At 47.7% G+C, this 12,620-nt stretch overlaps 1 protein-coding gene across 1 annotated transcript; it reads right to left on the reverse strand.

Annotated features, from left to right (window-relative positions):
* Window positions 1–1,797: 1,797 nt before the first annotated feature.
* On the reverse strand, window positions 1,798–12,535 carry LOC148149690 (rac GTPase-activating protein 1-like). Its single transcript, XM_087988580.1, has 6 exons — window positions 12,469–12,535; window positions 8,252–8,354; window positions 7,481–7,613; window positions 3,228–3,321; window positions 2,039–2,129; window positions 1,798–1,958 (listed from the first exon to the last, which is right to left on the reverse strand). Exons 1-6 carry the CDS (start codon window positions 12,533–12,535, stop codon window positions 1,925–1,927), a joined length of 522 nt encoding a protein of 173 aa, XP_087844706.1. The 3' UTR covers window positions 1,798–1,924.
* Between the last annotated feature and the right edge of the window lie 85 nt (window positions 12,536–12,620).

Consider the following 12,620-nt stretch of genomic DNA (forward strand, 5'->3'; position numbering starts at 1 on the left):
GTGGATGTGGTGTGTATGGATTTCAGTAAAGCATTTAATAAGGATTCACAGTGGGCTTATTCAGAGTGAGGAGGTACAGGATACAGGGAATTTTGGCTGTCTGGGTACAGGAAGGGCTGGCCGAAAGATGACAGTGAGTGGCAGTGGATGGAAAGTATTCTGCCTGGGGGTCAGTGACTAGTGGTGTCCTACAGGGATCTGTTCTTTGTAGTTTTTAATAAGTGACATGGATGAAGAGTGGAAGGGTGGGTTAGTAAGTTTGCCGATGACAAAGGTCGGTGGTGTTGTAGATGTTGTAGCCTGCAACAGCCCTCGACACTAAGACATTGACAGGATGCAGAGCTGGGCTGAGAAGTGGCAGATGGAGTTCAACCTGGATAAATGTGAAGTGATTCATTTTGGAAGGTGGAATATGAATGCTGAATACAGGGTTAAAGACAGGATTCTTGGCAATGTGGAGGAACAGTAAGACCTTGAGGTCCCCATGCATAGATTCCTCAAATAGATACCCAAGTTGAGAGGGCTGTTAAGGTGGCTTATGGTGGGTTGGCTTTCATTATCAGGGGGATTGAGTTTAAGAGCCCCAAGGTTATGCTGCAGCTCTATGGAGCCCTGGTTAAACCAGACTTGGAATATTGTGTTCAGTTCTGATCACCTGGTTATCAGAAGGATGTAGATGCTTAGAGAGGGTGCAGAGGAGATTTACCAGGATGTTACCTGGTTTGTTTGAGGGCATGTCTTAGGCAGAGAGTGAGTGAGCTAGGGCTTTTCACACTGCAGAGGAAGCAGCAAGGTTATTTGATAGAGGTGTACAAGGTAATGAGAGACATGGATAGTAGATAGCCAGAGACTTTTCCCCAGGGCAGAAATCCCCACGGGGGATCATAATTTTAGGGTGATTGGAGGAAGATATAGGGGAGATGTCAGAGGTCAATTCTTTACACAGAGAGTGGTGGGTGGGTGGAATACACTGCCAGCAGTGGGAGTAGAGTCAGAGACATTAGGAATATTTAAGCAACTGCTGGACAAGCCCATGGATGGCAGTAAATTGAGGGGAGTATAGGTTAGGTTGATCTTAGATTAAGATTAATGTTCAGCACAGCATTAAGGGTGAAGGGCCTGTACTGTTCTACAACTGTATAAAAAGGAGAGTAGCATCTAAAACTGTGGTCTTCTAGGACTATGGTGACTTTACCTTAAATAGTCACATATTCAAAAGAAACTCAAAACAGACAGCAAGGGGAAGGTTTAGAGAGCGTCAGGAAGGAGCAAACAAATGGAACTAAACTTTACGTCATTTGAAAACTTTGGATTCACTGACTGGATCAGTTATTCCCCTATTTGCCCTTGAGATGGGTAGCGCCCTTCCCTCCTGGCTGTCCTCACTCTTTAAAGAACAGGAACAGAGTAGGCCATTCAGCCCCTTGTGTGTATTCTATCAGAGAGGTCAGGTGCAGCCTGGATTATGCCAGCTAAAGCTCCAGTACAGAACCACACCAAAATTTGATTTGAAACATTGGTCACTGATGGTTCAAATTTAATTGACTGTGCTGTACTACAGAAATGGCATTTTGAAAAGGAGACAGGCGAGTTATTGATCAATGCAAACATTTTATTCCAAAACATTCAGCAGAGTCTCAAAAGAGTTACTCCCAGAGCTGTCCATTTACATTAACTTGTTGGGTCAAATAGAGAACCTCAAGGTTAGGTAAGGAGTCATTTTCTACCCCCCCCCCCCCCCAATTTATTCAGGGAGCATGCTGGGGGAGGGATGGGGAGAACTGGTCACCAGCCCAACCTCCCCCCAAAAACAAGGGACAATATTGACTGGATGTGGAGAGGAGGGAGGGGTGCAGGGAGGGAGGGGGCATTGTGAACATTCAGCGAAGATTCTGACAAGTTTCTCACTCGCTTCTGGTTTAGCTCACAGTGTTGGTGAAGGGAATATCTTTCCAGAGCTACAACACAAAACAGGAGAGACATTAGCAACACCATCAGCTCCTACACACAGTCCCCACACTCCTCAGCAGGTACTCACATCGCTAGGATCCCAGGGGCCATCCAGCACCCAGGAGATCGATTCATGATCTCGGCTGCTTCCGGGGAAGTCAACGGTTTAAACACATGCCCTAACAAAAAAAAAGGGGGAAGAAGGAGGAGTTAGAGGTAATTGCCCCAGAGGGAAGGGGAAGAACAGACAGCATCCTACACTGTGGGAGCAATGGGAAGACTGGGCACTGTCTCCTGACTGACATACAGCGAGCACACGAGAGAGAAAACAGTCTTTGTGCCAGGGCTGTGCTGAGGGAGCCTGACAGTGTCAAAGGCCAATCCATCAGGAGAAACCTGACCTCTGACTGGTCAGCCCTCCCACAGAAATACAGAATGGAGCCCATTTCTTAGAGCAGTCTCTGATGTTATGAACCAGATTTATCCTTAACCAGTTCTAACCTGAGCATTGCTTGTGGGCTCTTGCTGTGCACAAATTGGCTGAGTTTCCTATAACTGCACACATTTAAATTACATTTCCAAAAGCTTCATTTTCTGTTTTCAGTTTTCACAGGGGCATGACAGTCACTGGCTGGGTCCCATCCCTAATAGCCCCGAACCATTGATGGGAGTTACAGTCACCTCTGATGTCAGTTTTGTATTCCACATGAATTATATTTTATCTATATTATGAACTGGTGACCCAGAGCATTAGCCTGGCCTCAAACACTTGGCCAGTGACATTTCTGTGATCATCTCCCACCCTCTCTGCCAGCAGTGGAAGAGAGTCTCTGGTGTAAAGCCAGGCCATGGATACCAGGCTGCTGTGTTGGAGACATTGACAGCTGATCTTCCCCAAACCCTGGGTGTCTGGAGCCAGTAGACAACAGCTGATTGAGGCAAGATGGATGGACTCCCCTTGAACTGTTCTGATCAGTCAGTACATGCTAACATTCAAGACATTGCCCGAGGGTAACCCTTCCCATCAGATCTGCTCCATTTTGGTCATCTTGTGTGGATACCAATGAGGCTTCAATCCTGCTCAAATCATGCAGTGAAGTTCCTTCAACAGAGCCCTGCGTTCCCCACACATAGGGGAGGGCATCTTCTCCCACCCTGTCTGCCTAAAGCACTGCCAGCCTGGCCGTGCTGGAGATTGATTCCTGTTCTTCCTCACACAGGGACCTGGGCCTAATACGGAACATTTCCACTGTAATAAACAGAAACTGCATTCTCACCAGTTAAGGTAGGAGCTGGTTCACTGTTACTGGGTGCCACAGGGACTATCCGGCTCCAGTAATCAGAGGGTAGCGATAGAAGCTGTTCCACCACCTGGGGAAGAGAATATTAACCAGCAACAGCTTCAATGGAAGGGAGCAGCTGACCCCACCTACAATAATGTCATCAAATACCTCAGACAGCACCTCCCTCTCTGAAAAAGGCATGAACAGAAAGAGAACACTCTTCTTTTGGGCAGGGACCACAAGGGGCCAAAATAAAAATAAAACAAGCAAAATCAAAGAAAAACCAAGCTAAATAAATAAAATATCCTCTGCTGTGTGCCCATTGGGCAGGGACAATACTGGGCTAAAATAAGAGCCCCCTTGACTCTGTGACAGCACTTTTCAAACCCATGACCACCACCATCTCAGCTTGTGGGGGGGGGGGGGGGGGGTGTACCATCAGTGAGGAGGAAAACCTTCTACTACAACCTGCCTGAAAGTGGCCACACAAGTAGATCACATGGTAGAGGCAGTGTGTGGCAAACTTGCCATTATTGGTCAGGGAATTGAGTACGAGAGTCAGGATGACTTGTTGCAACTTTATCAGACTTTGGTTAGGCCACACAGTTTTACATTCAATTCTGGTCACCACACCACAGGAAGGACGGGAAGGCTGTGGGGATGCTGCAGAAGAGGTTTCCCAGGATGCTGACAGGGTTAGAGGGCATGAGCTAGAAGGAGAGGCTGGAAAAACTGTTTTGTCTGGAGCGGTGGAGGCTGAGGGGAGACTTGATAGAAATCTACAAAATTATAAGATGCAGAGATAGGGTTGATGGTCAGAATCCTCCCCTCCCCCCACAAGTTGAAATCTCTCAAACTAAGGGACATGTATTTAGTCGGGGGTGTGGGTGGGGGCGTTGTCAAAGGAGATGTGAGGGGCAAGGTTTTAAAAAAAGTGGTAGAGATCTGGAATGTGCTGCCAAGGGATTATGGTGGAGGCAGATATAATAGGGGCATTTAAGGGACTTTCAGATAAACACGGATATGTAAGGAATGGGGAAAAATGGACCAAGGGCAGGCAGAAGGGATTAGTTTAATTTGGCATTATGTTCAACACAATGTTGTGGGCAGGTCAGCTGGGTAAACAGTGACAAATGAAATTTAATCCTGAAAATTGATACATTTTTGGGAGAATTAACAAAATACTGGAATATATGTTGAACAGCAAGGCCCTTGGAACTAGATGATCAAGGGACCTTGGGTGTGACTGTTCATCAATCCTTGAAGGGGGTAGGAGAGGCAGACAAGGTGCTTGTGGGATACTTTCCTTAAATAGTCAAGACATTGATTACAAGAGCAAGAAGAAACGTTTCCCCTTAGTGGAGGGGTCAATAACCAGGTACGACGGCTTTAAGGAAGAGATTTCAGAATATTTCTCCATCTGTTCTCCACCCCCTTCTCTGTGGAAACCTCTGCCTGAAATAAAACATGGAGGCAGGAACCTTCAAGACAGTCCCCAAAATGCAGACAAGATTCACCAGAATGCTGCCTGGGATTGAAACGTTTCAGTGATGAGGAGAGACTGGATAGGCTGGGATTGTTTTCCCTTGAGCAGAGGAGGCCGAGGGGGGAAATCTAACTGCAGGAGACAATTCGGAGAGGCACAGTGTAGATTGCAAGAACCTACCCTCCCCAAGGCAGATATGTCTAAGACCAGGGGGCACAAGGTTAAGGGGAGGTTAAGCAGTTTTGAAGGAAGGATTATTCCACCCAGAGGGTGGTAGAAATTCCACCCAGAAGGTGCTGCCTGAGAGGATGGTGGGAACAGATACTCAACATTTAACTGCTCACCTAGACACTGCTTAAAACACCAAGGCACAGCTATGGACCAGGTTCAAGAAAATGGAATCGGTGTAGTTTGATGTTTGTGGGTCAGTGTAGACATGGTGGGCTGAAGGGTCTGTTTCTATGCTGTATGACAGACACGCTTTAGTTGTATTTAGTGGAGTAATTGAAATAGTGGAACATGCACGGGTACAAGACAAGTGCTGGAAAATTGGATCAAAACGATAGATGCTTAATGACAGTTATGGACACAGAGGCCTGAAGGGCTTTTCCATGCATTAAAGAAAAGCTGACTGTAAAGGACAAGGGCAGCAGATACATGGGAACACCACCCCCTGCAAGTTCCCCTCCAAGCCCCTCACCATCCTGACTTGGAAATATATCACCGTTCCTTCAGTGTCACTGGGTCAGAATCCTGGACTTCCCTCCCTAAGGGCATTGTGGGTCTACCCACAGCACATGGACTGCAGCGGTTCAATAAGGCAGCTCACCCCCACCTTCTCAAGGGGCAACTAGGGACGGGCAATAAATGCTGGGACCAGTCAGTGACAAAATTTGAACAAAACATCGGGAACCAATTTGGACTGGAATGGCAGAGAGGAGAGTGACCAACAGGGAGTGTGGACCATACACCCAATACAGAGCTGCCTTTAGCAAAGGGTTTGAATACAGTGTATAGAGAGATAGTAATGGTTCAGATGCAGTGAATTAGAGTAATGCTCCCTCCAGTGTTCAAATCTTATTCTGCGCCAAGTGTACTTGTTGCTACCATCATCTCAGGGCAGCTAATTTAAATTAAAGAGGGTCTGTTTCCTGGTGTTCCCCCCAGGAGATTAGTTTCTCAAATCAATCCCATCAGCCCTCAGTCATTTTAAACCATAAATCATTCTGCCACGTCTTCACATCAGTTGCTCCAACTCTTGTTCTCGTCAATCCTGGTTGAGTTTGGCTGCTAGATTATGGAGCAATCTGTCCTTAACCCCTCATTCCCTGGTTTGATCCAGAGACCAAAGTCAACTTGCTGCCAAATCCCAGCTAGCAGACGTGTGTCTGCTTATGTAGGATTTTATATTTTCACGTTTACAAAGTGCAGGTTTTGCTCACAGCCATCTGCAACAGGGTAAAATCTACAGGGAGAACTGTCTTCATTAGGTTGTTTGAAGTAGAATTCTCTTCCCAGAAAGAGGTGAAGCTGACATCATTGATGATATTGGAGGTGGACTTTAACAGATTTTTGATCAGAGAGAAAGTAAAGGGATCCAATATAGGCTCAATGCCAGGAGACAGAGGGTGGTGGTAGGTGGTGGGATTTGTGACCGGAGCCTGGGGTGCAGTGGTGTACCAGAGAAACTTACAGACCATGATATTCAGAAATGATGGAGATGAGAATGTAGTTTGAAAGTTTTGGCTGGCGATTGCCTGAGGAGGGAGGTGAGAGGTTACAGGGGGGTGTAAACGGATTGGTCAGATGGCCAGGTCACTGTCAGATAGAACTGAACCCTGATAAATGTGAGGGGATGCACTTTGGAAGAAGGAACAAGACAAGGGAGTACTCAATGATTGGAGGACACGAGGAAGCTCAGAGGAACAGAGAGATCTTGGGGAGTTTGTCGACAGATCCCTGAAGGTGGCAGGACAGAGTAATAAGGTGGGTACGGTGGCAGATGGGACACCTGCCTTTATCAGTCGATACATCGATTACAAGAGCAGGGGGGTGACGTTGGAGCTGTACAGGACTTTGGTTAGACCACAGCTGGAGAACTGTGTGTAGTTCTGGTCCCCACACAATGGGGTTGCACTGGAGGAAGATTCACCAGGATGGTCTGGGAATGCATCGTCTGGAGGGTCGAGGTAGGAAACCTCGATCTTCCAAAAAAAAAAAAGGATGGCATTTGAAGTGCTCATCCATTCAAGGCTAGGGCCTAGTGTGGAAGAGGGGAACTCGTGTAAAGAGATTTTGTTGGTGTAGACTCCATGGTCTAAAAGGGCCCCTGCTGTACGGTATAACTCAATGGTGTGTACTGGAACCAGGGTCAGAGATCAGTGACTCTGCAGCTGTTCTGATGGGCTAGCAATCTGAAATGGCCAGCTAGTGTTACCTGGTGTAACATCCCACCCAGTGAGTTGTGGGAGGGTCCCATCTAAACATAGGCAGCTCCTGTCACTGGGGTCGCAGCTCAAAGCAAAACATGGCTGGATTTTGATGGATGACAGTGGGCCTAACGAGAGCGCTCCTTGAAAGGGGTGAGAGGATTGGCTGAATGGTCTTCAGGTGGTACCATTGCACAGCACCCTTCAGCAAAGGTGAGCTCAGCTGAACCTTGGAGGGAGCAATCTGAAACCTGGAAATATTCCTCACAATGTGAAGACCAAAACACTGTCCAGCCTCCAGGAGACCCACGCGGAAAGGCAGAGAGACTGACCTTTGGCTGCCGTTTGGTGTCCTCAAAGACCTCCAGAGGGTTGGGGTTAGGATTGGAGTGACCCACGATGGTTGGGCCAAAAACTCTGGCCAGGTTCTGTTTGTCCATTTTACATCCTGGACTCTCCATCACCCTGACAGGAGACAGACTGGTCAACAAGTCAATGCCCCACTTTCTCCTCCACCACCACCCACCCCCTTCCCCACTACATGAGCAGGTCCCGGCAGCTGTGGGGTCAGAGCCCGGGCCCTGATTGGGGCCTTGCCACCAAACCACAGCCAGTGTGCTGTCAGCTCAGGGGCAGGGTGGTTGGAGAGGTCAGGCCCATGAAGTCTCCATGTTGGGATGTCAGTATTAAAGAGCCCTCACTGCATCCCTCAGCAAACCAATCCAAGTGATCATTCATTTTACAGTGGCTTCATTGGGATCTTGCTGTGCACTGCTTTGCTTAGCCTGTGTTGTAGGTGAAGCTCAGATGCTGAGGAGTGGGGGGGGGGGGGGGGGAGGTGAGCACGCGCGCGAGAGAGAGACACGGGGTGGGGGGGTGGAAGAGAGAGAGGGGGGTGGGGGAGGGAAAAGGAGGAGGGGGGGGAGGGGGAAGGAGGAAGAGATGGGGGTTGGGTGGGGGAGAAAAGGAGGAAGGGGGGGTGGGGATGGAGGGAACCAGACGGTGATGGAGAAGGACCCGTGCGTGGGCCCCAACCAGAATTGGGAGGAGTTTTCACAGGGAGACGGAGGCCGCCGGGCAGTTTCTGATCAGAGGGTCCTTACCTCTGTAGGTGGACCATGAGAAAGGCCAGTGTGTCACGGTTAGCTGGGGGTAGGCTGCTGACAGCTCGACACAACTCCCTGCTGCTCTGCTCATCGGAGAGATCTACAGGAGACACAAAGGGGGGGGATGGAAAGAGACATGGAAGGGGGGGGTGGGAGTGAGCAGAATGAAGCAGTGAGCAGGTAGATGGCAGGGTAGGGAGCTGGGGGCTGACAGAAGTTCATTCACAAAAACAATGACAGCCACACCACACAATATAAAACCACTTAAGGACAAAAGGGTAACTAGGGAGAGAATAGGGCCCCTCACAGATTAGCAAGGCGGCCTTTGTGTGGAGCCACAGAAAACGGAGAGATACTAAATGAGTATTTTGCATCAGTATTTACTGTGGAAAAGGATAGGGAAGATATAGACTGTAGGGAAATAGATGGTGACATCTTGCAAAATGTCCAGATTACACAGAGGAGGAAGTGCTGGATGTCTTGAAACGGTCACATGTGGATAAATCCCCAGGACCTGATCAGGTGTACCCGAGAACTCTGTGGGAAGCTAGAGAAGTGATTGCTGGGCCTCTTGCCGAGATATTTGTATCATCGATAGTCACAGATGAGGTGCCGGAAGACTGGAGGTTGGCAAACGTGGTGCCACTGATTAAGAAGGGTGGTAAGGACAAGCCAAGGAACTATAGACCAGGGAGCCTGACCTTGGTGGTGGGCAAGTTGTTGGAGGGAATCCTGAGGGACAGGATTTACATGTATTTGGAAAGGCAAGGACTGATGTGGGATAGTCAGTATGGCTTTGTGCGTGGGAAATCATGTCTCACAAACTTGATTGTTACTTCATCAAAAAACTCAAAGATTGATGAGGGCAGAGCAGTAGATGTGATCTATATGGACTTCAGTAAGGTGTTCGACAAGGTTCCCCATGGGAGACTGATTAGCAAGGTTAGATCTCATGGAATACAGGGAGAAGTAGCCATTTGGATACAGAACTGGCTCAAAGGTAGAAGACAGAGGGTGGTGGTGGAGGGTTGTTTTTCAGACTGGAGGCCTGTGACCAGTGGAGTGCCACAAGGATCGGTACTGGGTCCTCTACGTTTTGTCATTTACATAAATGATTTGGATGCGAGCATAAGAGGTACAGTTAGTAAGTTTGCAGATGACACCAAAATTGGAGGTGTAGTGGACAGCGAAGAGGGTTACCTCCGATTACAACAGGATCTGGACCAGATGGGCCAATGGGCTGAGAAGTGGCACATGGAGTTTAATTCAGATAAATGCGAAGTGCTGCATTTTGGGAAAGCAAATCTTAGCAGGATTTACACACTTAATGGTAAGGTCCTGGAGAATGTTGCTGAACAAAGAGACCTTGGAGTGCAGGTTCATAACTCCTTGAAAGAGGAGTCCCAGGTAGATAGGATAGTGAAGGCAGCATTTGGTATGCTTTCTTTTGAGTACAGGAGTTGGGAGGTCATGTTGCGGCTGTACAGGACATTGGTTAGGCCACTGTTGGAATATTGCGTGCAATTCTGGGCTCCTTCCTATTGGAAAGATGTTGTGAAACTTGAAAGGGTTCAGAAAAGATTTACAAGGATGTTGTGGTTCTGTTCGCCGAGCTGGAAGTTTTTGTTGCAAACGTTTCGTCCCCTGGCTAGGCGACATCATCAGTGCTTGGGAGCCTCCTGCGAAGCGCTTCTTTGATGTTTCCTCCGGTATTTATAGTGGTCTGTCCCTGTCACTTCCGGTTGTCAGTTTCAGCTGTCCGCTGTAGTGGTTGGTATATTGGGTCCAGGTCGACGTGTTTGTTGATGGAGTTTGTGGATGAATGCCATGCCTCTAGGAATTCCCTGGCTGTTCTCTGTCTGGCTTGCCCTATGATAGTAGTGTTGTCCCAGTCGAATTCATGTTGCTTGTCGTCTGCGTGTGTGGCTACTAAGGATAGCTGGTCGTGTCGTTTCGTGGCTAGTTGATGTTCATGTATGCGGATTGTTAGCTGTCTTCCTGTTTGTCCTATATAGTGTTTAGTGCAGTCCTTGCATGGTATTTTGTACACTACATTAGTTTTGCTCATGTTGGGTATTGGGTCCTTCGTTCTGGTGAGTTGTTGTCTGAGCGTGGCTGTTGGTTTGTGAGCCGTTATGAGTCCTAGAGGTCGCAGTAGTCTGGCAGTCAGTTCTGAGATGCTCCTGATGTATGGTAGTGTGGCTAGTCCTTTTGGTTGTGGTATGTCCTCGTTCCGTTGTCTTTCTTAGGCATCTGTTGATGAAGTTGTGCGGGTATCCGTTTTTGGCGAATACCTTGTATAGGTGTTCCTCTTCTTCTTTTTGCAGTTCTGGTGTACTGCAGTGTGTTGTGGCCCTTTTGAATAGTGTCCTGATGCAGCTTCGTTTGTGTGTGTTGGGGTGGTTACTTTCATGGTTTACAGGAAAGCCACACACAGACCAGGTCCCGAACTTCCAGCTCGGCGAACAGAACCACAACAACGAGCACCCGAGCTACAAATCTTCGCACAAACTTTGAATTTACAAGGATGTTGCCAGGGTTGGAGGATCTGAGCTACAGGGAGAGGCTGAACAGGCTGGGGCTGTTTTCCCTGGAGTGTCAGAGGCTGAGGGGTGACCTTATAGAGGTTTACAAAATTATGAGGGGCATGGATAGGATAAATAGGCAAAGTCTCTTCCTTGGTGTCAGGGAGTCCAGAACTAGAGGGCATAGGTTTAGGGTGAGAGGGGAAAGATATAAAAGAGACATAAGGGGTAACCTTTTCACACAGAGGGTGGTACGTGTATGGAATGAGCTGCCAGAGGATGTGGTGGAGGCTGGTACAATTGCAGCATTTAAGAGGCATTTGGATGGGTACATTTGGAAAAAGCTGCATTGTGCTGGTCCTAGTTGGCCTGTGGCCATTTGCAATGAACAACATTGTAGTAAAACTGGAGGCATTCTCTCTGGGTGCTAACAGCCTGGGACGGTAACTGCTCTGCCCAGGACTGTCAGAAACTACAGACGGTGGTGTGCACAGCCCAGACCATCCCAGAATCCACCCTCCCATCCACAGACTCCATTTACATGGCTCCGTGCCATGGAAAGGCTAACATCAAGGACCCCTCCCACCCCGGGAATGCTCTCCTATTACCTCTTCTGTCAGGCAGAAGGTACAGAAGCCTGAACACGCACCCGCAGATTCAGGAACAGCTTCTTCCTGGCTGTTATTAGACTGATGAAGGGACTCGCTATTTTCAAATAACATTGATCTTGTTTTGTGCATCACCGGTGTAGGCGTGATCTGTATTCCTTGCTCTAAGCACCCTATGATCTGTATGTTCTGATTACTAGGATCTGCCTGTACTGCCCACAAAAACAAAAACAAGCTTTACAACTGCAGTTGTATAAGACTCTGGTACGGCCGCATCTGGAATATTGTGTGCAGTTTTGGTCGCCATACTATAGGAAGGATGTGGAGGCATTGGAACGGGTGCAGAGGAGGTTTACCAGGATGTTGCCTGGTATGGAAGGAAAATCGTATGAGGAAAGACTGAGGCACTTGGGGCTGTTTTCACTAGAGAAAAGAAGGTTTAGGGGTGACTTGATTGAGGTGTACAAGATGATTAGGGGGTTAGATAGGGTTGACAGTATGAACCTTTTCCCGCGTATTGAGTCGGGTATTACAAGGGGGCATAGCTTTAAATTAAGGGGGGGTAGATATAGGACTGATGTTAGGGGTAGGTTCTTCACTCAGCGAGTCGTTAGTTCATGGAATGCCCTGCCAGTAACAGTGGTGGACTCTCCCTCTTTATGGGCATTTAAGAGGGCATTGGATAGGTATATGGAGGATAGTGGGTTAGTGTAGTTTAGGTGGGCTTGGATCGGCGCAACATCGAGGGCCCAAGGGCCTGTACTGCGCTGTATTCTTCTATGTTCTATGTTCACTGTATTTGGGAACACTACTATAATAAATCAAATCAGAATGCCAAAAAAAACCCAAAAATCAGATTAGGACTTGGTCAGTACAGCAGGTTTCCTTCCTTAAGTGAATCCATTTTGGGTTCACTTTTAATAAATTTTAATTCATTCATGGGGTGGGTAAGTATTTTATTGCTGGTCTCGAATTACCAAAGCTTGAGCTCGGCAATTAACTGTCAATCAGGAGCTAGTACATTCTCCAGGATAATGTTTCAGCCGATCAGTTCAGTACCAAACAAAATCTAAATGCTTACAACAGTAGGTTCTCTTTAACTTGGTATTCTTGCAAACTGTCCTGATGACTGCAAGATAAAAGACCATTTTTTTTGTTCAGCCACGCTCCAGGTCAAATACTGAGCAGTCATTTCAGAAAAATGAATACAGACTTAGCAAAGCCAAGACCAGA

This window comes from Chiloscyllium plagiosum, unplaced genomic scaffold (assembly GCF_037043375.1).
Source record: "Chiloscyllium plagiosum isolate Xiang-an unplaced genomic scaffold, Cpla_swu_hap1 HiC_scaffold_7, whole genome shotgun sequence".
Classification (NCBI taxonomy): domain Eukaryota; kingdom Metazoa; phylum Chordata; class Chondrichthyes; order Orectolobiformes; family Hemiscylliidae; genus Chiloscyllium; species Chiloscyllium plagiosum.